General features: G+C 47.3%; 1 protein-coding gene across 1 annotated transcript; it reads right to left on the bottom strand.

Moving 5' to 3' along the window:
* Positions 1 to 1966: 1966 nt before the first annotated feature.
* LOC109762963 (polyubiquitin 11-like) lies at positions 1967 to 2686 on the bottom strand. Its single transcript, XM_020321840.1, has one exon. It carries the CDS (start codon positions 2684 to 2686, stop codon positions 1967 to 1969), a length of 720 nt encoding a protein of 239 aa, XP_020177429.1.
* Between the last annotated feature and the right edge of the window lie 23224 nt (positions 2687 to 25910).

The following is a 25910-nucleotide window of genomic DNA, read 5'->3' as shown; positions in this document are numbered from 1 at the left end:
CCATTTTAGCAAATCCAGTGTGCAGCCCAGCTTTTTCAGACTATTATCGCATCCTAGATACAACGACTTTTTGTGATCCTCTAACATGCGATTCAAATTCTCCCTATCCTTGTCAGTTTCGCAGCGTCTCCGTGCATCAGCAATGGTCCGACCAAGATCATCAGCGGGCTCATCATGTGCCTCTTCTTCACCTTCACCTAACCCTTCCCCACCTTCAGCATCATCCTCCATGAAAGTATCACCGAAATGATCATGATAGTTGTCATCGATATCATCCCCTTCTTCATCTTCTTTCATTCTAACCCCTCTTTCTCCATGCTTGGTCCAACAATTATAGCTTGGCATGAAACCGTGCCGAAGCAGGTGCACGTGAACGTCTCTTGAGGAGGAGTAACCCTTCTGATTCTTACAGACAGCACATGGACAGATAATAAAACCTTGCTGCTTGTTCGCATTTGCCACTACGAGGAAATCTTTCAAACCCGTAGTGAACTCGCCGGAGAGTCGGGGACCGTACATCCATTGCCGATTCATCTGCATTATTATTATATAAAGTATATAATTAACCATCATGCATTTGTTAAACTAACTAGCTAGAAATAATACAAATTAAACAATGAACTACACACATGCGTATTTTATCAATGACACATGAAAGGTTCAAGTTGCTAACCGCGATCGCGGAGGAAAAATAAATGAGAAAGCTCAAGTGTGGCTCGGACACTTCATATCATGTTTGTTTCAGGCTCTCGGGCATTTCATCGAACACCTTGTGTGCATAGGAGGAACCAAAAGCAAACCCACCACCCCCTTCTGAAAATTGTGAAGTGAGCTGAGTGAAGTGAAGTGAGCTGAGTCCTATATATAGGGATGGGCCTTTAGTCCCGGTTGGCCTGGCCAACCGCGACTAAAGGCCTTCGGGGACCTTTAGTCCCGGTTGGCCAGGCCAACCGGGACTAAAGCCCCTCCCGTCCGCCAGCTGGATGGGCCTTTAGTCCCGGTTGGCCTGGCCAACCGCGACTAAAGGCCTTCGGGGACCTTTAGTCCCGGTTGGCCAGGCCAACCGGGACTAAAGCCCCTCCCGTCCGCCAGCTGTCGACCGAGCGCGCTGGGCCCAGATAGTTGGTCGCGGGTCTCCTCCCGAACCGCGACTAAAGGCCCCTTTTGTCGCGGTTCGATTGTTTTGGGGACTAATGGGGGTGTATGGAAGCCTCTTTTTCTACTAGTGTAATTTATCTTCTTTTGAATTGAAGGTATATAAATACGCTGTGTCTTTTGTTCGCTCATTTCAGTCCGTATGTAGTGAATATTGCAATATTCAAAACATCTTGTATATGTGAACAAAGGGAGTAGTATATATCTTTCTGAGGCTTGACATGTGCCTGAAGGGTGCAACATATATCATATTCAGCTTGAACCATGACTCACTATTATAACTGCTTGTTAGGCAAGTTTGTGGAATGGCCTTTGTTCTCTTTCATGTATTGCAATGTGATTTGACGCACTATTATATATTGCCGATGGAACAGTTGTATGTTCATGGGTCATAGATTAGCTCAACATGCAAGTAATCTAATCATCGGCAAAAAAAAAGGAGTAAGCTGATCATAATCAAGACAACTAGCCACAAGGGGATTCATACTAATTGGCAGCATGCACACGCGAGGTTGCTGCACACAGACATATTATTGGTTATAAACAATGGCAACTACGTAGTGGGCCAATTCATTGTAGCCATCACACAAAATGATACTGAAAATCCTTAACCAACAATTTTAATTACTATATGTTGAGAACTTCCAAAGAGTGCTTCAGCAAGAGTACTCCCACAACACATTATCGGCAATACTCCTGCCGACAATTTCAATTACTAAGTGGCATGTAATACAAGACAAGAAAGTCTACAAGAATGTCAAAATATTGAGATCACACATTGTAGTGTGTATGAAGACCACGGCAGTACACCTCATGGTGCAATAACCATGTGATGCATATTCAACCACTTAAGTTGAGCAGAAAATAAAGAATCATACATTTGGATATTGTAGTGTGTCAAGGTACGGCCATCCTCCATTATCTTGCCGCCAAATATGAGGAACTGTTGGTCAGGGGGAATGCCTTCCGTAGACCAGATCTTCTCCTTGACATTATAGATGATATCTATGCTCCTCACCTCAAGATTATAGAATTTACCTCGTAAAGTCTTCACGTAGATGTTCATCCGACTCCCTCTCGGGCACGGGCTGTGGAGGACGAGGAGGAGGGTGCTGTTGTTGCGGATGTTGAGGTCCGCCAGGGTCCTGCCTTTGTCTCCGTCAGTGTCTAGCTGTCTGCTGGCGAAGATGAGGCACTGCTGGTCCTTGGGGAAGCCGTGCCACCCGTGAATCTTGGCCTTGACATTGTCGACGGTGTCTGAGCTTGTGACCGCGAGGTTCATGGCCCTGCCCGTCAGCGTCTCGACCACGTGGATCTGCATCTTATCATGGAGTGGATGCGGGCGGACGCCAAGAGTTGATCCGTCACGGATACCGTAGTCGGCCAGCGTGCGGCCGTCGTCCAGCTGCTCCCCGTTGAAGGTGAGGCGCTGCTGATCCTGGATCTTCGCCTTGACAATGTAGATGGTCTCTGATGGATCGACATTGAGGGAGATTGTCTTGCCGGCGAGAGTCTCCACGAAAATCTGCATCTCGATTCGCCGGACTAACTTCACGTACTTAGGAAGGCTTTTCGACTCGAAAGAGAGTTTCTACGGTACCCTATATTGCTAATAGGGAAGGGAGAGGTATATTAAAATCCGACCACTGATTTTGTGAGGGTAGGATAGCGATAGAGATAGATTTCTGAATGAACCTTAGCGACGTCGTCGATCGGCAGATAATGGTGACGGATCGGAGAACCAAGACGGGAAGCCCCGCCGCCATGTCCCATGACTCCTCCACGGTCTCCTTCGACCTCCTGCTCCGGTAGCTGGACGCAGGCACCCCCGAGCCGTCGTCCTCGACCACGACCTCCGCCTTAAGCTCGTCTTATTCGACGCACCCGAGGATCACCACCGGCACCAACGCGCTCCCTCGCCGTCTTCACTGCGTCCCTGGCCATCACGTCGCGTCCATCGAGCCTGTGCTGACCTGCCGCTCCTCCGCGCCTCTTTCCAGTCGTTTTCATCTACCGTAGCATCGTCTTGCTAAAGCCGGTGCCGTCTGTCCGCCATTGATGAGCCCCTGGAGCTTGTCCCGCATGCACACACCCAGCCACGCGTGCCCGTTCGCCTCCACAGTCCACACCCGCATCAACAGCTGCCGTGCACACGCCGCAGCACAACAGTTGCTACTCGTCCGCTCCCGCCTCCGCAGTCAGCGCGATCCGAGAGGGCAGGTTGGGGCAGCCCGCAGCCAGCCGCCATCGCGGGCGAGCAGCGTGCCCGTTCGAAGGTGCTGCACCTTACCGGCCCAGCCGGCATCGCCGCGGAGGTCGAGTCCCCGGCCGTAGGTCGAGACGGGCGGGCTGTTACTTCCCAAAATGGCATCAGGATTTGATACTGGAGGACCTGAGCGAAGGAGCGCAAGCTATACCGCTTGCCATTCTTTTGGCAAATTGGAGCAGTACTGAACGATCGCCACCATTAGATTTCACGATTGGACGGCCAATATTTGAAGCAGGGTACCATAAAAGAGCTCCGATGAAATAACCTGTTCCGATTACAACTTTTTTTTAGCACTGTTCCGATTACAACTTTTTTTTAGCACTGTTCCGATTACAACTAAAACACGCAGAGGATTTAAGTGTACATACCTCTGCTTTGTAGGCGAAAACGCACTGGAGCAGTTCTCTTTATTTATTTTGACTGGACACTGGAGCTCGTACACGTCGCCCTAATAATTCTTGTAAATTACAGTTCAAAAAAAATTTGTGTATTTTTTCTTTTGATAAACTTCTCCTCCTTCTTTCATTCATAAGTAAAATAGCATTGTCTACAAGTAAAGGGGTAACTCTTCTTTTTTTGGAAAAGGAGGTTAAGACCCCGCCATCTTTATTTATTACTCCCTCCGCCCGGAAATACTTGTCGGAGAAATAAATGTATCTAGACATATTTTAGTTCTAAATACATCTATTTTTATCCATTTGTGCGACAAGTAATTTCGGACGGAGGGAGTATTCAACATAGGTCTAACAAGAACATACATCAAACCACCCGAATCTACCACTCACACCTACAAAACTCGATAAGCCCGGACCTATCTGGCCGCACTAACAGAAATCCACGTACCTCTCGGGTTGCCTCCCCCACGAGCGACTCGGGAGGGCTCCGCCGCCGCCGCCTAGTCCCTCCAGCGCCCTTCTCCCCCTCCGCCGCTGCCGATGGTCGGCGCCGGGCAAAGCCCGTGCGCGTGACGGCGGCGGCGGAGGGTCTCTCCTCCCGTTCCCGGATCCACGGCGGCGCGGGCGTCCTGATCTGCGGGGTGCGGCCCTCCCGGCGGTGTGGCGGATCCCGGAGGCGGCGGACTTACGGCGGTGCACGGGTGCCCAGATCCATGGTTGTGGGACTCCCGGCAGTGTGCGGGCTCCCGGCGGCGGCGGGATCGATCGACGCGGGCTTGGGCGATGGCGTCGGCCGCGCGGTGCCGGATCTCGTCGCTCGCGGCGGATCTCGCCACTCCGGCCTTCGCGGAGGAACCTGGACTAGGGGCGGCGACCCCGTTAGGCATGGCGACGTTCACGGGGGGTGGATGGACGGCGTCTTGACCGCGTGGGTGGTGAGTCGCCGGTGGATCTCTTCCATGCCGCGGGCTCTCTCCCGCTGCACTTGGTGGCTTACGATCGCGGTAGTCGGCCTCGGTGCATTCGCGGGGGCTGGTAGAGGTGACATCGGACCGGATGAAACTCTGGAGGACTCATTCATCCCAAAGGTGGCGACGACCAGGGTCGCCATTCTCCTACTTGCAGACGCCGTCGAGGTCCCTGCCCTCCACCTCGACCCCATGCCCGGGTGAAAACCCTAAATCTCCTTAGATTGGGCGGCGGCGGCACTGCGTGTGTCGTGCCCTTCTTGGAGGCGCCGCCTGGGGCTATTGGGTGCTCGGTTTGAGAAACTGCAGGCTGAGGGGATGGGACCAGTGGCAGCAGGTGCTGTTTCGTGTCGGAGGATCGTCGTGGCATCTAGCACGTCGACAACGGCGGGTCTCAGCGGCATGGAGCAGCGGGGTCTCGCCGGTGGGCGTGTGATGATGGACGAGCGCAGGATGGTGGCATTGTCTGGCGTCGTGGTGGCGTCGATGGCAACTAGACCGGGCAAGGTAGATGCAGTAGTACGGCACTGAAGATGGATTGGTGGCAGGTGGCTGCGGCGGCCTCATACCCGGCAGGCGTCCTGGTTGAGGAATGCGCCGGACTGATGGGTGCCCCATACCCGGCAGGCGTCCTGGTTGGGACCTCAGGTCTTAGATGTTAGGTTTGGCTGCGAGGTCTGTTTGGTATTAGGCCCAGACTAACAGCATCCCTACATCAACTGGATAGGAGTAGCGACAGATGTTGCCTAGACGGTGGCTTTAGTCTTACTGTTGTATGACTTTGTAAGGTCTTGTGTGAATAATTAATAAAGTGGCTGCATGCATCGTCCAGATGCAGAGGCCGGGGTCCTCCTCCATTTCTAAAAAAACTCGATAATGTGAAGTGCTCTCACTCCCCATATCTAAAACCGGTGTTGTCGCTGATCCATCCACATAACATATCGAAACCCACAGCCAGCGCAGCAGACCTAAAGCGTACACCATCACTAGTAGAAAACAGAGCTTTGGTCCAGGCCGGGTAAACCCATTAATCCCAGTTCACTCACGAACCGGGACCCGCATCGGTCCCGGTTCGTGAGGCCAGGGGGGCGGCCGTGCCTCGGGGGCCAATGGTCCTGGTTCGTCTGGCCCCTTTGGTCCCGGTTCCAGACACGAACCGGGACCAATGGGCCTAGCTCCTGGCCCACAATCATTGGTCGCGGTTGGTGGCTGGAACCGGGACCAAATGGGGCCTTTTAGTTCCGGTTCTAGCTACGAACCGGGACCAAAGAGATGCCTATATATACTCCTTGCCCGTGAGCACTAGTAGAAAAAGGGCCATTTGTCCCGGTTCATAAGGCCCATCTGTCCCGGTTGGGGAACCGGGACTAAAGGGTCGTTACTAATGCCCTAGGCCTTTAGTCCCGGTTCTTATACCAACCGGGACAGATGGGCCTCCACGTGGCCGCTCCGGCGAGCCCAGGCAGGAGGGCCTTTGGTCCCGGTTGGTAGCACCAACCGGGACCAATAAGCTTCCACGCGTCAGCATTTCAGGGGCTGGTTTTTTTGAAAGGATGTGGTTTAGGGGTTTTGGGGGTTAATTTAGGTTGTTATAGGTAGCTAATAGAGAGATGTGTCCTCTCTTATCTCCGTGCTACTGCTACTGCTATGCCTAAACATGACTTAGATTGAAGTGAGGCAACATGTGGTCCATGTCGAAAGTAATACTAATCCTAACTTGATCAAGTTTGGATTGTACTACTTTTGACATGCATGTTGCCTTCACTTCAATCCAATCCATGTTCATTTCACCCACATATGTATAATAACTCTTCATGCTCGCATCATGCATCATCATAATAACAAGTCCTACTAATCATCATCATACAACTTCTACTCGTTATTAATAACAAGTCATACGATCATCATCCTGATAGTCATCGAACCAGCCCTACTTAATTGTTCTTAGCACATGATCATCAGTATTATGCAGGACCTAAATACCCTATTTAAGATAAAATAGCATAAAACAATATAGACCCCGACTCTCCATTATGGAGAATGGAGATCATCCTATCTCCAATTCTTGCGTGGCGCTTCCTTTTGCTTCCAAGAACCTCCTTACGACTGTCCATACATTTTTTCCATTCTCTGATTAGCATGTCTCCACTTTTTTTAGAAATCCGGTATGGACAGTTGAGATTCGTAGGATGACCTGGATATATGTTCAAAACACGAAGGCTGCCATTCTGATACATCAAATGAGGCACACAATCCTCTGGGATTCTCTGTTGAAAAACATAGTAATAACTTCATAGTTAGCAATGATGTACTAGTTTTAGAAGTATGCAAAAGATGCACGGATGTCGTAATAGTAAAAAATCTTACCAGAGTATCTCCATGGTAGTTACCGTAGTTCAACACGTGCACTAGTGGCACGTATTGATCATAATGTTGAGGAGTTTGATTTTAGATATTGTAATTCTCAAGATCAGTACAAAATCCGACCAGATGATTTTTCTTCTGATAAGTTAACTCGGAGCCATCGGTGTAGTGGGTTTTGTCTACCATGTTCCGCACATTGTTTGAACAATCAAAATAAGCTGTCAATGGAAATAAGCTGTCAACTATTTTGAAATAAACAATATAAATTAGTTAATAATTAACTATGTTTGAGAAACTCACATAGCGGTAGAACTGGAGGCGTATCAACAAGGACCCAAATGTCCATATTGTCTTGGTCGATGTCAGGATCACCAAGATCCATGGTGACAAGCATACCCTCATCAAAACCATACATCTTGCAAAATGCTTCCCAATTTTTGCAACAAAAATGGGTTATGCTCTCAGCATTATACAGATTTACTTCAAAATCCACATCATGATGGGTCCTTAGGTGAATTTTCTTCGTTTCAAAATTTCCATGGTCTTCAAAATCCATCCTCTCCAAGACATAGCGTCTTGCATGGCATGGGATAAGCTATACTCAAATTGTAAAAGATGAAAATTACACGTTGAAATAGTTGAAGTCATGCTTAATTACGAAAAAAACACTTGTCGCCGTTGCGTACTGTTTCAACATCGAAGATCTCCTCGAGCTTAATGCTGAAGCGCCGATCATCGTCCAGGTAAGGCCTGTCGCACAAACCTAGATCATCGTGGCACCAGCCGCACTGCCCCGGGAGACTTTCATCGTCCGATGACGACATTTCCTACGTTCATAATTCAAAGATTAAACTTGTACAATTAAATATATGTACTACAAAAACTAAATTAGATCATTATTATTCATCACGGGTTGACTATAGGTTTGTCGAGTCTTTTCTTGAAAACTCTTAGCTCACGTGGTGTATACATTCGACCGTTGGTGATGGTCGCTCCTCCATTTGTCCCCGAGTGCATTACACCAAAATGTCTAGCACACGGGAACAAAGGAGAAGCGACCCCCACGACAACAGTCGGGATTCTTCGTCCTCTCATATATATATGGTGGAACTCACCCTCACTGATTCCTCTCTGACGTTTGTGACCGTCGGTGATGGTAGCTCCTCCTTTCATTCCCGAGTGCATTACACCAAATTGTCTAGCACACGGGAACGAAGGAGAAGCTACCCCACGACAACAGTCGGGATTCTTCGTCCTCTCATATATGGTGGAGACTCGACAGACTTAAAGTCAACCCGAAATATCGTTTAATTATCTTTCTAAAAAAGGATTTGGCTGGTCTCACCTCGAGGTCGGAGGGGGTCGGTGACGGGGACGACGGCGGGGATGATGGAGGGGGGCTCCTAGATTTCTGCGACAACAAAAACCCTATAAGCTATCAACTAATCATATGCATACGCCTTGCATAGTGCTCTCCAATTTTAGCATTCAAAGTAGGAGTAGTTTTCCAATTTGAGCATTCAATAAGCAAAACCAAATCGTAAAATAAAGTAGTATTCAAATTAGCATGCATTCAATTATAAGCAAAACTACATAATCTCTTCCGTCCATACATCGTCGAATATTATCACTAATATGTTGGGATCGTAGCAGAAATTAAAATTTTCTACGCATCACAAAGATTAATCTATGGAGTTTACTAGCAACGAGAGGGGAGGAGTGCATCTACATACCCTTGTAGATCGCGAGCGGAAGCGTTCAAGAGAACGGGGTTGATGGAGTCGTACTCGTCGTGATCCAAATCACCGATGATCCAAGCGCCGAACGGACGGCACCTCCGCGTTCAACACACGTACGGAGCGGTGACGTCTCCCACGCCTTGATCCAGCAAGGAGGAGGGAGAGGTTGACGAAGAATGCTCCAACAGCAGCACGACGGCGTGGTGGTGGTGGAGTGACAGTTCTCCGGCAGGGCTTCGCGAAGCACACGCGGAGGAGGAGAGGTGTTGGGGAGGGGAGGGGATGCGCCTTGGATGTGGTGCTGCAGCCCTCCCCTCACCCCTCTATTTATAGGGAGAAGGGGGAAGGGGGCCGGCCCCTCTAGATGAGATCTAGAGGGGGGGCGGCGGCCAAGGGGGAGGGAGCTTGCCCCCCAAGCAAGGGCCCCCCCCTTTAGGGTTCCCCCCAAACCCTAGGCGCATGGGCCCTAGGGGGGTTGGCGCCCAGCCCACTAAGGGCTGGTTCCCTTCCACCTACAGCCCATAAGGCCCTCCGGGGCAGGTGGACCCTCCCTGTGGACCCCCGGAACACCTCCGGTGGTCCCGGTACAATACCGGTATACCCCCGAATATTTCCGGTGACCGTATGGTGACTTTCCATATATAAATCTTTACCTCCGGACCATTCCGGAACTCCTCGTGACGTCCGGGATCTCATCCGGGACTCCGAACAACATTCGATAATCACATAGAAACCTTCCTTATAACCCTAGCGTCATCGAACCTTAAGTGTGTAGACCCTACGGGTTCGGGAATCATGCAGACATGACCGAGACACCTCTCTAGCCAATAACCAACAGCGGGATCTGGATACCCATGTTGGCTCCCACATGTTCCACGATGATCTCATCGGATGAACCACGATGTCGAGGATTCAAGCAATCCCGTATACAATTCCCTTTGTCAATCGGTACTTTACTTGCCCGAGATTCGATCGTCGGTATCCCAATACCTCGTTCAATCTCGTTACCGGGAAGTCACTTTACTCGTTCCGTAATGCATGATCCCGTGACTAACTACTTAGTCACATTGAGCTCATTATGATGATGCAATACCGAGTGGGCCCAGAGATACCTCTCCGTCATACGGAGTGACAAATCCCAGTCTCGATCCGAGCCAACCCAACAGACACTTTCGGAGATACCTGTAGTGCACCTTTATAGCCACCCAGTTACGTTGTGACGTTTGATACACCCAAAGCATTCCTATGGTATCCGGGAGTTGCACGATCTTATGGTCTAAGGAAATGATACTTGACATTAGAAAAGCTTCAGCAAACGAACTAAACGATCTAGTGCTATGCTTAGGATTGGGTCTTGTCCATCACATCATTCTCCTAATGATGTGATCCCGTTATCAATGACATCCAATGTCCATGGTCAGGAAACCGTAACCATCTATTGATCAACGAGCTAGTCAACTAGAGGCTCACTAGGGACATGTTATGGTCTATGTGTTCACACATGCATTATGATTTCCGGATAACACAATTATAGCATGAACAATAGACAATTATCATGAACAAGGAAATATAATAATAACCATTTTATTATTGCCTCTAGGGCATATTTCCAACTGTCTCCCACTTGCACTAGAGTCAATAATCTAGTTACATTGTGATGAATCATACACCCATAGAGTTTTTGTGTTGATCGTGTTTCGCTCGTGGAAGAGGTTTAGTCAACGGATCTGCGACATTCAAATCCGTATGCACTTTACAAATATCTATGTCTCCATTTTGAACATTTTCACGAATGGAGTTGAAGCGACGCTTGATGTGTCTGGTCTTCTTGTGAAACCTAGGCTCCTTGGCAAGGGCAATAGCTCCAGTGTTGTCACAGAAGAGAGTCATCGGCGCCGATGCATTGGGAATAACTCCTAGATCGGCAATGAACTCCTTCATCCAGATTGCTTCATGTGCTCCCTCCGAGGCTGCCATGTACTCTGCTTCACATGTAGATCCCGCCACGACGCTTTGCTTGCAACTGCACCAGCTGACTGCCCCACCATTCAAAATGTACATGTATCCGGTTTGTGACTTAGAGTCATCCAGATCTGTGTCGAAGCTAGCATCGACGTAACCCTTTACGACGAGCTCTTCGTCACCTCCATAAACGAGAAACATATCCTTAGTCCTTTTTAGGTACTTCAGGATGTTCTTGACCGCTATCTAGTGTTCCATGCCGGGATTACTTTGGTACCTTCCTACCAAACTTACGGCAAGGTTTACATCAGGTCTGGTACACAACATGGCATACATAATAGACCCTATGGCCGAGGCATAGGGGACGACACTCATCTTTTCTCTATCTTCTGCCGTGGTCGGGCATTGAGCCATGCTCAATCTCACACCTTGCAATACAGGCAAGAACCCCTTCTTGGACTGATCCATATTGAACTTCTTCAATATCTTGTCAAGGTATGTGCTTTGTGAAAGACCTATGAGGCGTCTCGATCTATCTCTATAGATCTTGATGCCTAATATGTAAGCAGCTTCTCCAAGGTCCTTCATTGAAAAACACTTATTCAAGTAGGCCTTTATACTTTCCAAGAATTCTATATCATTTCCCATCAATAGTACGTCATCCACATATAATATGAGAAATGCTACAAAGCTCCCACTCACTTTCTTGTAAACACAGACTTCTCCATAAGTCTGTGTAAACCCAAACGCTTTAATCATCTCATCAAAGTGAATGTTCCAACTCCGAGATGCCTGCACCAGCCCATAGATTGAGCGCTGGAGCTTGCATACTTTGTCAGCATTCTTAGGATCGACAAAACCTTCCGGCTGCATCATCTACAATTCTTCCTTAAGGAAGCCGTTAAGGAATGCCGTTTTGACGCCCATTTGCCATATTTCATAATCGTAGAATGCGGCAATTGCTAACATGATTCAGACGGACTTCAGCTTCACTATGGGTGAGAAGGTCTCATCGTAGTCAACTCCTTGAACTTGTCGATAACCCTTAGCGACAAGTCGAGCTTTATAGATGGTAAGATTTCCATCCGCGTCCATCCTCTTCTTAAAGATCCATTTATTTTCTATCGCTCGCCGATCATCGGGCAAGTCTGTCAAAGTCCATACTTTGTTTTCATACATGGATCCTATCTCGGATTGCATGGCTTCAAGCCATTTGTTGGAATCTGGACCCGCCATTGCTTCTTCATAGTTCGAAGGTTCACCGTTGTCCAACAACATGATTTCCAGGACAGGGTTGCCGTACCACTATGGTGCGGAACGTGTCCTTGTGGACCTACGAAGTTCAGTGGTAACTTGATCATGATCGTCATCATTAACTTCCTCTCTAGTCGGTGCGGGCACCACAGAAACATTTTCTTGTGCTGCGCTACTTTCTGGTTCGAGAGGGGTCATCTCATCAAGTTCCACTTTCCTCCCACTTACTTCTTTCGAGAGAAACTCTTTCTCCAGAAAGGACCCGTTCTTGGCAACGAAGATCTTGCCTTCGGATCTGAGGTAGAAGGTATACCCAATGGTTTCCTTAGGGTATCCTATGAAGACGCATTTTTCCGACTTGGGTTCGAGCTTTCCAGGTTGAAGTTTCTTGACATAAGCATCGCATCCCCAAACTTTAAGAAACGACAGCTTAGGTTTCTTTCCAAACCATAATTCATATGGTGTCGTCTCAACGGATTTCGATGGAGCCTTATTTAAAGTGAATGCAACAGTCTCTAAAGCATAACCCCAGAATGATAGCGGTAGATCGGTAAGAGACATCATAGATCGCACCATATCCAATAGAGTGCGATTACGACGTTCGGACACACCATTACGCTGAGGTGTTCTAGGCGGCGTGAGTTGTGAAACAATTTCACATTTCCTTCAGTGTGTGCCAAATTCGTGACTCAAATATTCCCCTCCATGATCTGATCGTAAGAACTTTATTTTCCTGTCATGTTGATTCTCAACCTCACTCTGAAATTCCTTGAACTTTTCAAAGGTCTCAGACTTGTGTTTCATTAAGTAGACATACCCATATCTACTCAAGTCATCAGTGAGGGTGAGAACATAACGATAGCCACCGCGAGCCTCAATGCTCATTGGACCGCACACATCAGTATGTATGATTTCCAATAAGTTGGTTGCTCGCTCCATTGTTCCGGAGAACGGAGTCTTGGTCATTTTGCCCATGAGGCATGGTTCGCACGTGTCAAATGATTCATAATCAAGAGACTCCAAAAGTCCATCTGCATGGAGTTTCTTCATGCGTTTGACACCAATGTGACCAAGGCAGCAGTGCCACAAGTATGTGGGACTATCATTATCAACCTTACATTTCTTGGCATTCACACTATGAATATGTGTAACATCATGTTCGAGATTCATTAAGAATAAACCATTGACCAGTGGGGCATGACCATAAAACATATCTCTCATATAAATAGAACAACCATTATTCTCGGATTTAAATGAGTAGCCATCTCGCATTAAACGAGATCCAGATACAATGTTCATGCTCAAAGCTGGCACTAAATAACAATTATTGAGGTTTAAAACTAATCCCGTAGGTAAATGTAGAGGTAGCGTGCCGACGGCGATCACATCGACCTTGGAACCATTCCCGACGCGCATCGTCACCTCGTCCTTTGCCAGTCTCCGCTTATTCCGCAGCTCCTGCTTTGAGTTACAAATATGAGCAACCGCACCGGTATCAAATACCCATGAGCTACTACGAGCGCTGGTTAGGTACACATCAATAACATGTATATCACATATACCTTTGGTATTGCCGGCCTTCTTATCCGCTAAGTACTTGGGGCAGTTCCGCTTCCAGTGACCGTTTCCCTTGCAATAAAAGCACTCAGTCTCAGGCTTGGGTCCATTCTTTGTCTTCTTCCCGGTAGCTTGCTTACCAGGCGCGGCAACTCCCTTGCTGTCTTTCTTGAAGTTCTTCTTACTCTTGCCTTTCTTGAACTTAGTGGTTTTATTCACCATCAACACTTGATATTCCTTTTTTATCTCCACCTCCGCTGATTTTAGCATTGAATATACCTCAGGAATGTTCTTTTCCATCCCCTGCATATTGAAGTTCATCACAAAGCTCTTGTAGCTAGGTGGGAGCGACTGAAGGATTCTGTCAACGACCGCGTCATCCGGGAGATTAACTCCCAGCTGAGACAAGCGGTTGTGCAACCCAGACATTTTCAGTATGTGTTCGCTGACGGAACTATTCTCCTCCATCTTACAACTGTAGAACTTGTCGGATACTTCATATCTCTCGACCCGGGCATGAGCTTGGAAACCATTTTCAGCTCTTGGAACATCTCATATGCTCCGTGCTGCTCGAAACGCTTTTGGAGCCCCGGTTCTAAGCTGTAAAGCATGCCTGAACCAGGGAGTAATCATCACTACGTGCCTGTCAGGCGTTCAGAACGTCTTGAGTTGCTGGGAAAACAGGTGCATCACCTAGCAGTGCTTCAAGGACATATGATTTCTTGGCAGCTATGAGGATAATCCTCAGGTTACGGACCCAGTCCGTGTAGTAGCTACCGTTGTCTTTCAGCTTGGTTTTCTCTAGGAATGCGTTGAAGTTGAGGGCAACATTAGCGTGGGCCATTTGATCTACAAGACATATTGTAAAGGTTTTTAGACTAAGTTCATGATAATTAAGTTCATCTAATCAAATTATTAACGAACTCCCACTCAGACAGACATCCCTCTAGTCATCTAAGTGATACATGATCCGAGTCAACTAGGCCGTGTCCGATCATCACGTGAGACGGACTAGTCATCATCGGTGAACATCTTCATGTTGATCGTATCTGATATACGACTCATGTTCGACCTTTCGGTCTCTTGTGTTCCGAGGCCATGTCTGTACATGCTAGGCTCGTCAAGTCAACCTAAGTGTATTGCGTGTGTAAATCTGGCTTACACCCATTGTATGCGAACGTTAGAACCTATCACACCCGATCATCACGTGGTGCTTCGGAACAACGAACCTTCGCAACGGTGCACAGTTAGGGGGAACACTTTCTTGAAATTTTAGCGAGGGATCATCTTATTTATGCTACCGTCGTTCTAAGCAAATAAGATGTAAAACATGATAAACATCACATGCAATCAAATAGTGACATGATATGGCTAATATCATTTTGCTCCTTTTGATCTCCATCTTCGGGGCGCCATGTTCATCATCGTCACCGGCATGACACCATGATCTCCATCATCATGATTTCCATCATCGTGTCTTCATGAAGTTGTCTCGCCAACTATTACTTCTACTACTATGGCTAACGGTTAGCAATAAAGTAAAGTAATTACATGACGTTCCAGTTGACACGCAGGTCATAAATAAATTAAGACAACTCCTATGGCTCCTGCCGGTTGTCATACTCATCGACATGCAAGTCGTGATTCCTATTACAAGAACATGATCAATCTCATACATCACATATATCATTCATCACATCCTTCTGGCCATATCACATCACATGACACTTGCTGCAAAAACAAGTTAGACGTCCTCTAATTGTTGTTGCAAACTTTTACGTGGCTGCTATAGGTTTCTAGCAAGAACGATTCTTACCTACGCCAAAACCACAACGTGATATGCCAATTTCTATTTACCCTTCATAAGGACCCTTTTCATCGAATCCGATCCGACTAAAGTGGGAGAGACAGACCCCCGCTAGCCACCTTATGCAACTAGTGCATGTCAGTCGGTGGATCACCAAGATCAATCTATGGAGTTTACTAGCAACGAGAGGGGAGGAGTGCATCTACATACCCTTGTAGATCGCGGGCGGAAGCGTTCAAGAGAACGGGGTTGATGGAGTCGTACTCGTCGTGATCCAAATCACCGATGATGCAAGCGCCGAACGGACGGCACCTCCGTGTTCAACACACGTACGGAGCGGTGACGTCTCCCACGCCTTGATCCAGCAAGGAGGAGGGAGAGGTTGAGGAAGAAGGCTCCAACAGCAGCACGACGGCGTGGTGGTGGTGGAGTGACAGTTCTCCGGCAGGGCTTCACCAAGCACACGCGGAGGAGGAGAGGTGTTGGGGAGGGGAGGGGCTGCGCCTTGGATGTGGTGCTGCAGCCCTCCCCTCACCCCTCTATTTGTAGGGAGAAGGGGGAAGGGGGCCTGCCCCTCTAGATGAGATCTAGAGGGGGGGCGGCGGCCAAGGGGGGAGGGAGCTTGCCCCCCAAGCAAGGGGGGCGCCCCCCTTTAGGGTTCCCCCCAAACTCTAGGCGCATGGGCCCTAGGGGGGTTGGCGCCCAGCCCACTAAGGGCTGGTTCCCTTCCACCTACAGCCCATAAGGCCCTCCGGGGCAGGTGGACCCTCCCGGTGGACCCCCGGAACCTCTCCGGTGGTCCCGGTACAATACCGGTATACCCCCGAATATTTCCGGTGACCGTATGGTGACTTCCCTTATATAAATCTTTACCTCCGGACCATTCCGGAACTCCTCGTGACGTCCGAGATCTTATCCGGGACTCCAAATAACATTCGGTAATCACATACAAACCTTCCTTATAACCCTAGCGTCATCGAACCCTAAGTGTGTAGACCCTACGGGTTTGGGAATCATGCAGACATGACCGAGACACCTCTCTAGCCAATAACCAACAACGGGATCTGGATACCCATGTTGGCTCCCACATGTTCCACGATGATCTCATCGGATGAACCACGATGTCGAGGATTCAAGCAATCTCGTATACAATTCCCTTTGTCAATCGATACTTTACTTGCCCGAGATTCGATCGTCGGTATCCCAATACCTCGTTCAATCTCGTTACCGGCAAGTCACTTTACTCGTTCCGTAATGCATGATCCCGTGACTAACTACTTAGTCACATTGAGCTCATTATGATGATGCAATACCGAGTGGGCCCAGAGATACCTCTCCGTCATACGGAGTGACAAATCCCAGTCTCGATCCGAGCCAACCCAACAGACACTTTCGGAGATACCTGTAGTGCACCTTTATAGCCACCCAGTTACGTTATGACGTTTGATACACCCAAAGCATTCCTACGGTATCCGGGAGTTGCACGATCTCATGGTCTAAGGAAATGATACTTGACATTAGAAAAGCTTCAGCAAACGAACTACACGATCTAGTGCTATGCTTAGGATTGGGCCTTGTCCATCACATCATTCTCCTAATGATGTGATCCCGTTATCAATGACATCCAATGTCCATGGTCAGGAAACCGTAACCATCTATTGATCAACGAGCTAGTCAACTAGAGGCTCACTAGGGACATGTTATGGTCTATGTGTTCACACATGTATTACGATTTCCGGATAACACAATTATAGCATGAACAATAGACAATTATCATGAACAAGGAAATATAATAATAACCATTTTATTATTGCCTCTATGGCATATTTCCAACATAATACACCTCGAATACTATCATACATATATATAGCATCGCTAGTACAGCTAGAACCGTAGCGCCCGACGGGTATCGGCGCGGGCGGTGGACACCCAAAGGGAAGGAACCATCACAGGATCATAGCTCCAGTGAGATCCCTGAAGAACCTGCCAGGTATTGTCGAACCTGCCCTCCAACGCAACCATGTAGCGACGGACGTGCTCGTCCTCCTCGCTGACACGGTGACGTACCACCTCCGCGGTGTCCGGAAGCCTAGGCACCGTCACTGGCCCACGCGACCGGCACCAAACAAGGATCGGGTCAACGACGGGCTGGCTCCTCACCAACCTACGCCCCCCGGAAGGTAGCACCTCCCAATACCAGCCCGGCGGAGCCCAGTCCCGGACATGGCCCCTCTGATCAAGCTGGCCTCCTCCGCCGAGTCGACGACGAGGATGCGGGATAGGCATCGTCGACGTCGATGCGGGAATAATTGCTTGAACTAAAAAAATAAACTAGTTCTATTAATTTTCTTGCTAAAAATAAACTACTTCTATAGTAAAATAAAGTAGTTTTATTAAATCAACTAGTTCAACTACTAATTAAGCACTTACTATAAATAAAATAAAGTAGTACTTACTAAAAATAAACTACTTCTATATATAGTTAAATAAAGTAGTTTTATTAAATCAACTAGTTCAACTACTAATTAAGCACTTACTATAAATAAAATAAAGTAGTACTTACTAAAAATAAACTACTTCTATATATAGTAAAATAAAGTAGTTTTATTAAATCAACTAGTTCAACTACTAAGCACTTACTATAAATAAAATAAAGTAGTACTTACTAAAAATAAACTTGTTTAACTACTTCTATTATTTATCGACCCCCCCCCCCCCCCCGCCCCCCTCATGTCGAAGTTATCGGGAAGGGGGTATATCGACAACGAGATACCCGATAAAAATAAAAAGAGGAAGAAGAAGAAGAAAAAGAGGAGAAGAAGAAAGGAATAGAGGAGAAGATCGAAGAAAAAAAGAAGAGGAAAAAAGAGGAGAAGAAGAAAGGAATAGAGGCTCTCCTCTATTACTTTCTTCTTCTCCTCTTTTTCTTCTTCTTTTTTCCTCTTCTTATTTATTTCTCCACTTCTTCCTCTCCTCTTCTTCTCCTTCTTCTTCTCCTTTTCCTCTTCTTATTTTCCCTTTTCCTCTCCCCCCTGGTCACCAATGTCCGAGGAGAAGAAGAAAAAAAAAGGAGAAGAAGAAGGAATAGAGGAGAAGAAGAAAAAATAGATTTTAATCTATTTTTTTCTTCTCCTCTATTCCTTCTCCTTCTCCTCTTCCTCTTCGTCCTCTTCTTATTTTTCTTCTTCTTCCTTCTTCCTCTTTTCTTCCTCTTTTCTTCTTTCCTTAATTTCTTTCCTCGACGACCCTAACCCTAAATAGTACAACTAACTACAACGACTTCGCTTGCATACATATGAACAAATATGATCAATCATCTATGAACAATATAAAAACATCATATGATATATGAACAAAAAAATCACATCTATGGAAAAAAAATCATCTAATCATATATTTTTTACGGTGGCAGCGGGGGGCAGGACAGGGGCGCGGGGGCCGGGGCTCACTGGGGGCGGCGTCGGGGCAGGGGCGGCGCGGACTGGGGCGGTGACGACGCGGGGCGGCGCGGACCGGGGCGGGGACGACGCGGGGCGGTGCGGCGACGGTGTCGGGGCAGGGGCGCACGCGGCGACGGCGTCGGGGCAGGGGAGCGCGCGGCGACGCCGTCGGGGCAGGGGAGCACGCGGCGACGCCGTCGGGGCAGTGTGAAAAAGAACTGAACCGAAAATTTTACAAGCGTGGCTTATATATATAGACAGACCTTTAGTCCCGGTTCGTGGCAGCAACCGGGACCAAAGCACCCCTTTAGTCCCGGTTGGAGCAACCAACCGGGACCAAAGGTCGCTTTTCAGCAGCCCAAAGGGCGGGAAGCAGAGACCTTTGGTCCCGGTTGGTGGCACAAACCGGGACTAAAGGGTGCGCATTGGTACCGGTTGTTGGCATGAACCGGTACCAATGTATGCCTTTAGTACCGGTTGGTGGCACCAACCGGGACTAAAGGCCTTGTGCTGCCCGCATCGCGGCACGAAAGTTTAGTCCCACCTCGCTAGCTGAGGGAGCTCGAGAGTGGTTTATAAGCCCCACTCCTGCTGCCTTCTCGAGCTTCTCTCAAATGCAGGCTTTCGGTCCTAAACACACTGTATCTATATTGGGCCTTCTACGGGCCTGAATCCTGGCCCATGGGTGGGTTTCTAGTCGTATTCAGGCCGTGGTGGCCCAGTAGGTTGCTTTTTTTATTTTTCCCAGTTTATTTCTTTTCTTGCTTTATTTATTTTATTTTGTTTCTACTTACAACAAAATACTTATTTATTTTATTTTATTTTGTTTCTAATTACTTATTTATTCTATTTTATGATAATTATTTTTGCTATTAAAGTTTCTAACAAAAAAAGTTCTTTATGAAAATTCTTTTTGCTTTAAATGATTTTGAACAGAAAAAACTTTGATAATTTTAGTTGCATCAATTTTATATAATTTTAGTTTCAATAATACTAGAGGTTGCTTATAATGTTTTGAACAGAAAATACGTTGATAATTTTAGTTTCATAAAGTTTATTTATGTTATTAAAGTTTATTTTATTTTGTTTCTACTTATATATTTTATTAAAGTTTATTTTATTTTGTTTCTAATTACTTATTTATTTTATTTTATGATATTTGTTATTTTCCATGCATTTACTGATTATTTTGAGCTATAAGACCCTGAAATTGAAAAGCACTACAAATGAACTCTGAAAAGTTGAAAGTTGGCATGGTATCATCATTTCACCCACATAGCATGTGCAAGAAAGTAGAGAGGGTTACGACAAAAACTAGATGCACTTCGTGTACAAAACGGACAATCTCTTTCAAAGTATCAGGATTTCATACGGAAACTCGTCTGTTACAAAGGGATTTCATTTTTTAGAACTTATTTGAACTCCATAGTTTTTCTGTGTTCAAAATGCACCATTCAAAGCCACATCATCAATTTTCAACCATTTCTGACTTCATTTGTTATTTTCCATGCATTTACTGATTATTTTGAGCTATAAGACCATGAAATTGAAAAACACTACAAATGAACTCTTAAAAGGTTGAAAGTTGGCATGGTATCATCATTTCACCCACATAGCATGTGCAAGAAAGTAGAGAGGGTTACGGCAAAAACTGGATGCACTTCGTGTACAAAACGGACAATCTGTTTCAAAGTATCAGGATTTCATAAGGAAACTCATCTGTTACAACAGGCATTTCAAATGAACCACGAAAAGGTTGAAAGTTGGCATGGTATCATCATAATAGTTGTGGAGAGAAAGTCTTCACTTTTTTTCGCTTGTGTGAATTGCTTATTGCGCCATAACCATGGATAATCTTCATCCTTTATCAGGATGCTTGGGTCAGCCTTGACTTTGAAGAAAGGAATTTCATGAAACTTTTCATAATCTTCAGACATGTCTGTCTTGCCCTCCACTCCCACGATGTCCCTTTTTCCTGAAAGAACTATGTGGCGCTTTAGCTCATCGTATGATGTATTCGCTTCCTTATCTTTTCTTTTTCTCGGTTTGGTAGACATGTCCTTCACATAGATAAACTGTGCCACATCATTGGCTAGGACGAACGGTTTGTCAGTGTACCCAAGATTGTTCAGATCCACTGTTGTCATTCCGTACTGTGGGTCTACATGTACCCCGCCTCCTGACAGATTGACCCATTTTCACTTAAACAAAGGGACCTTAAAATCATGTCCGTAGTCAAGTTCCCATATGTCCATTATGTAACCATAATATGTGTCCTTTCCCCTCTCGGTTGCTGCATCAAAGCGGACACCGCTATTTTGGTTGGTGCTCTTTTGATCTTGGGCGATCGTGTAAAATGTATTCCCATTTATCTCGTCTCCTTTGTAAGTCAATACAATCGAAGATGGTCCCCTGGACAACGAGTACAGCTCATCACAAACAGTGTTATCACCTTTGAGACGTGTTTCCAACCAACTGCTGAAAGTCCTGATGTGTTCACATGTAATCTAGTCGTCACACTGCTCCGGGTGTTTGGAGCGCAGACTGTTCTTGTGTTCATCGACATACGGGGTCACCAAGGTAGAGTTCTGTAGAACTGTGTAGTGTGCTTGAGACCAAGAATGCCCGTCCCTGCATATTATTGAGTCCGCTCCTAGTGTGCCTTTTCCAGTCAGTCTCCCATCATACCGCGATTTAGGGAGACCTATCTTCTTAAGGCCAGGAATGAAGTCAACACAAAACCCAATGACATCCTCTGTTTGATGGCCCATGGAGATGCTTCCTTCTGGCCTAGCACGGTTACGGACATATTTCTTTAGGACTCCCATGAACCTCTCAAAGGGGAACATATTGTGTAGAAATACGGGGCCCAGAATGACAATCTCGTCGACTAGATGAACTAGGACGTGCGTCATGATATTGAAGAAGGATGGTGGGAACACCAGCTCGAAACTGACAAGACATTGTGCCACATCACTCCTTAGCCTTGGTATGATTTCTGGATCGATCACCTTCTAAGAGATTGCATTAAGGAATGCACATAACTTCACAATGGCTAATCGGACGTTTTCCGGTAGAAGCCCCCTCAATGCAACCGGAAGCAGTTGCGTCATAATCACGTGGCAGTCATGAGACTTTAGGTTCTGGAACTTTTTCTCTGGAATATTTATTACTTCATTTATATTCGACGAGAAGCCAGTTGGGACCTTCATACTGAGCAGGCATTCAAAAAAGATTTCCTTCTCTTCTTTGGTAAGAGCGTAGCTGGCAAGACCTTCATACTGCTTTGGAGGCATGCCGTCTTTTTGTGCAAATGTTGCAGGTCCTCCCGTGCCTCAGGTGTATCTTTTATCTTCCCATACACGCCCAAGAAGCCTAACAGGTTCACGCAAAGGATCTTCGTCACGTGCATCATGTCGATTGAAGAGCGTACCTCTAGCTCTTTCCAGTAGGGTAGGTCCCAAAATATAGATTTCTTCTTCCACATGGGTGCGCGTCCCTCAGCGTCATTCGGAACAGCTAGTCCGCCGGGACCCTTTCCAAATATTACGTGTAAATTAGAGACCATAGCAAGTACGTGATCACCGGTACGCATGGCGGGCTTCTTCCGGTGATCTGCCTCGCCTTTGAAATGCTTGCCTTTCTTTCGACATTGATGGTTGGTCGGGAGAAATCGACGATGGCCCAGGTACACATTCTTCCTGCATTTGTCCAGGTATACACTTTCGGTGTCATCTAAACAGGGCATGCATGGTATCCCTTATTTGTCTGTCCTGAAAGGTTACTGAGAGCGGGCCAATCATTGATGGTCACGAACAGCAACGCCTTTAGGTCAAATTCTTCCCCCATGTGCTCATCCCACACACGTACACCTGTTCCATTCCACAGCTGTAAGAGTTCTTCAACTAATGGCCTTAGGTACACATCAATGTCGTTGCCAGGTTGCTTAGGGCCTTGGATGAGAATTGGCATCATAATGAACTTCCGCTTCATGCACATCCAAGGAGGAAGGTTATACATACATAGAGTCACGGGCCAGGTGCTATGATTGCTGCTCTACTCCCCAAAAGGATTAATGCCATCCGCGCTTAAAGCAAACCATACGTTCCTTGGGTCACTTGCAAACTCAGCCCAGAACTTTCTCTTGATTTTTCTCCACTGCGACCCGTCAGCAGGTGTTCTCAACTTCCCGTCGTTCTTACGGTCCTCACTGTGCCTTCGCATCAACTTGGCATGCTCTTTGTTTCCAAACAATCGTTTCAACCGTGGTACTATAGGAGCATACCACATCACCTTCGCAGGAACCCTCTTCCTGCGGGGCTCGCCCTCAACATCACTAGGGTCATCTCGTCTGATCTTATACCGCAATGCACCGCATACCGGGCATGCGTTCAAATCCTTGTACGCACCGCGGTAGAGGATGCAGTCATTAGGGCATGCATGTATCTTCTCCACCTCCAATCCTAGAGGGCATATGACCTTCTTTGCTGTGTACATACTGTCGGGCAATTCGTTATCCTTTGGAAGCTTCTTCTTCAATATTTTTAGTAGCTTCTCAAATCCTTTGTCAGGCACATCATTCTCTGACTTCCACTGCAGCAATTCCAGTACGGTACCGAGCTTTGTGTTGCCATCTTCGCAATTGGGGTACAACCCTTTTTTGTGATCCTCTAACATGCGATCGAACTTCAGCTTCTCCTTTTCACTTTCGCACTTTTCCCTTGCATCAACAATGACCCGGCGGAGATCATCATCGGGCACATCGTCTGGTTCCTCTGGATCTTCAGCTTCCTCTTGATCTTCAGCTTCCCCCGTTGCAGCATCACTGTATTCAGGGGGCACATAGTTGTCATCGTCCTCTTCTTCTTCGCTGTCTTCCATCATAACCCCTATTTCTCCATGCTTCATCCAAACATTATAGTGTGGCATGAAACCCTTATAAAGCAGGTGGGTGTGAAGGATTTTTTTGTCAGAGTAAGACCTCGTATTCCCACAATTAGGGCATGGACAACACATAAAACCATTCTGCTTGTTCGCCTCAGCCACTTCGAGAAAATTATGCACGCCCTTAATGTACTCAGAGGTGTGTCTGTCACCGTACATCCATTGTCGGTTCATCTGCGTGCATTATATATAATTATGTGTGTCAAAAGTAAGAAAATTAGACAAGTATATATCTAAAGTAAGATTTTTTTTTCAGAAAGAAGATAAGAACAAGAGGCTCACCACGGTGGTGCCGGCGACGAGATCGGCGCGGGCGATCGACGGCAGTGAAGATGAGGACGGGGCGTGACGGACCGCTAAATCTAGACAAATCTCGGAAAAAATGGAGCTCGGAGGTCGAGCTTCGAGAGGAGAAAGCTTAACTAGTGTGGCTCGGGCATTTCATCGAACACCTCACATGCATAAGAGGTGAGCTAGAGCACCCAAATGCCCTTCCTCGCAGGCCAGTAAAAAACAGAGCACTGTGGAGTTCTCTGCTCGCCGGCGATGGGGTATATATAGGCAACTCATTTGTCCCGGTTCGTGGCTGGAACTGGGACTAAAGGCCATCCTTCTGTCCCAGTTCCTGCCACGAACCGGGACCAATGGTTGTGGGCCAGGAGCGAGGCTCATTGGTCCCGGTTCGTGCCAAGAGCCGGGACAAATGGGTCCAGACGAAACGGGACCAATGCCCACGAGGCCCTGGCCGGCCCCCTGGGCTCACGAACCGGGACAAATGCCTCCATTGGTCCCGGTTCGTGGCAGAACCGGGACTAATGGGCTGGCCAGGCCCGAACGAAAGCCCCTTTTTCTATTAGTGGAGCAGACCAGTGGAGTGCTCAGTTTTTTTGGCCGGCCGTGGGAGAGCTTTGTGATGCTCTAACTCACCTCCTATACACATGAGTTGATTACCACGTTAGCTTTGAGAAGTTGAGGTATGTTTTTTTTCTGACGGAACAAAAAGTTCGAGACAGGTCGACACTTTCGCAGACCATTCTTCCAAAAAATAGCAGACAAATGATAGACACATTAACAGAGAAATGATAACGTCCTCAGATTGTGAGCCCCATCGATCTAAGTTCATAATTACTAGATGATCAATTAGTTCATTCAAGCGTATTTCCGATGAAAATATTGATTCAAGCATGGAATTATGGATTAGGACTTAATGGTTCAGGGTGGACACGGTCCGGGCCGGTCCGGTCCCTCACCGAGCTGCCATTTGGACCGGCCGGCGGCGGTCCGGACCGGACCGGACCGACCAGCCTCACGGTTCTGTTTCCAGGGACCGGACCGGCGGCGGTGAAGCTCGGGCCGGACCGAGTGGACCGACCAACCATCACCGTCGACGACTTGCGCGGGCGCAGATGCGAGGTGGGCGACGTGCGCAGGTGCTGTGGCGAGGAGGCGTCTGTGTGCGAGAGCCGGCGGCGAGAGGTAGACGACGTGCTGTTGGAAGTGATGTTAGCCATGAACGTGTGCATGTTTATCTCTAGCGGTTTTCTCTATTGCATGCAAGCAGTCTATCGCGTGCATGTGCCCACGATTATTCATGTCTGGCCTTGCCGTGGATGAGTGGATAAAATTGGTCGTGGAGTTAATTGTGGGATGGCCCCATAATTATCGGATCGTAGTTGTTTCTCTCGTTAGTTGCGAATAAAAGGAAACAAAGATCGTGGAGTTAGTCGTGGGATTGATAGTTTGATACGACCGTGCTAGCTAGGGTAACTACTTTTACGGAAGGAGCAAATAAGGGGAGAATCAATTGAAGAATCCTGGGCAGTTATTTCCATGTAGGTGTAGCAACGAATTATCGCGTGATTGCGCCATGATTATCGAATCGCCCCTTTTCTCTCGGTCTTCTTCGGTCCGACCGAGCGGACCGGGCTTTAATCGGACCGGACCGAAGAATTTTCGGTCCATATTTCAGGGACCAGACCGGCTAATTTTCTGAGCGGGCCAGGACCGAGCTGGTCGGGACCGAGCGGGCCACGAGCGGGCCAGTGTCGTCCACCCT

The sequence above is a fragment of the Aegilops tauschii genome, chromosome 1, assembly GCF_002575655.3.
Source record: "Aegilops tauschii subsp. strangulata cultivar AL8/78 chromosome 1, Aet v6.0, whole genome shotgun sequence".
Taxonomy (NCBI): Eukaryota; Viridiplantae; Streptophyta; class Magnoliopsida; order Poales; family Poaceae; genus Aegilops; species Aegilops tauschii.
Note: the sequence above shows the minus strand (reverse complement) of the source record. Positions and strands in the feature narration are given on the sequence as shown.

What these genes read in the sequence shown, in the direction of transcription:
- LOC109762963 (XM_020321840.1), bottom strand. Translation starts at nt 2,686, where the DNA reads ATGCAGATTTTCGTGGAGACTCTCGCCGGCAAGACAATCTCCCTCAAT.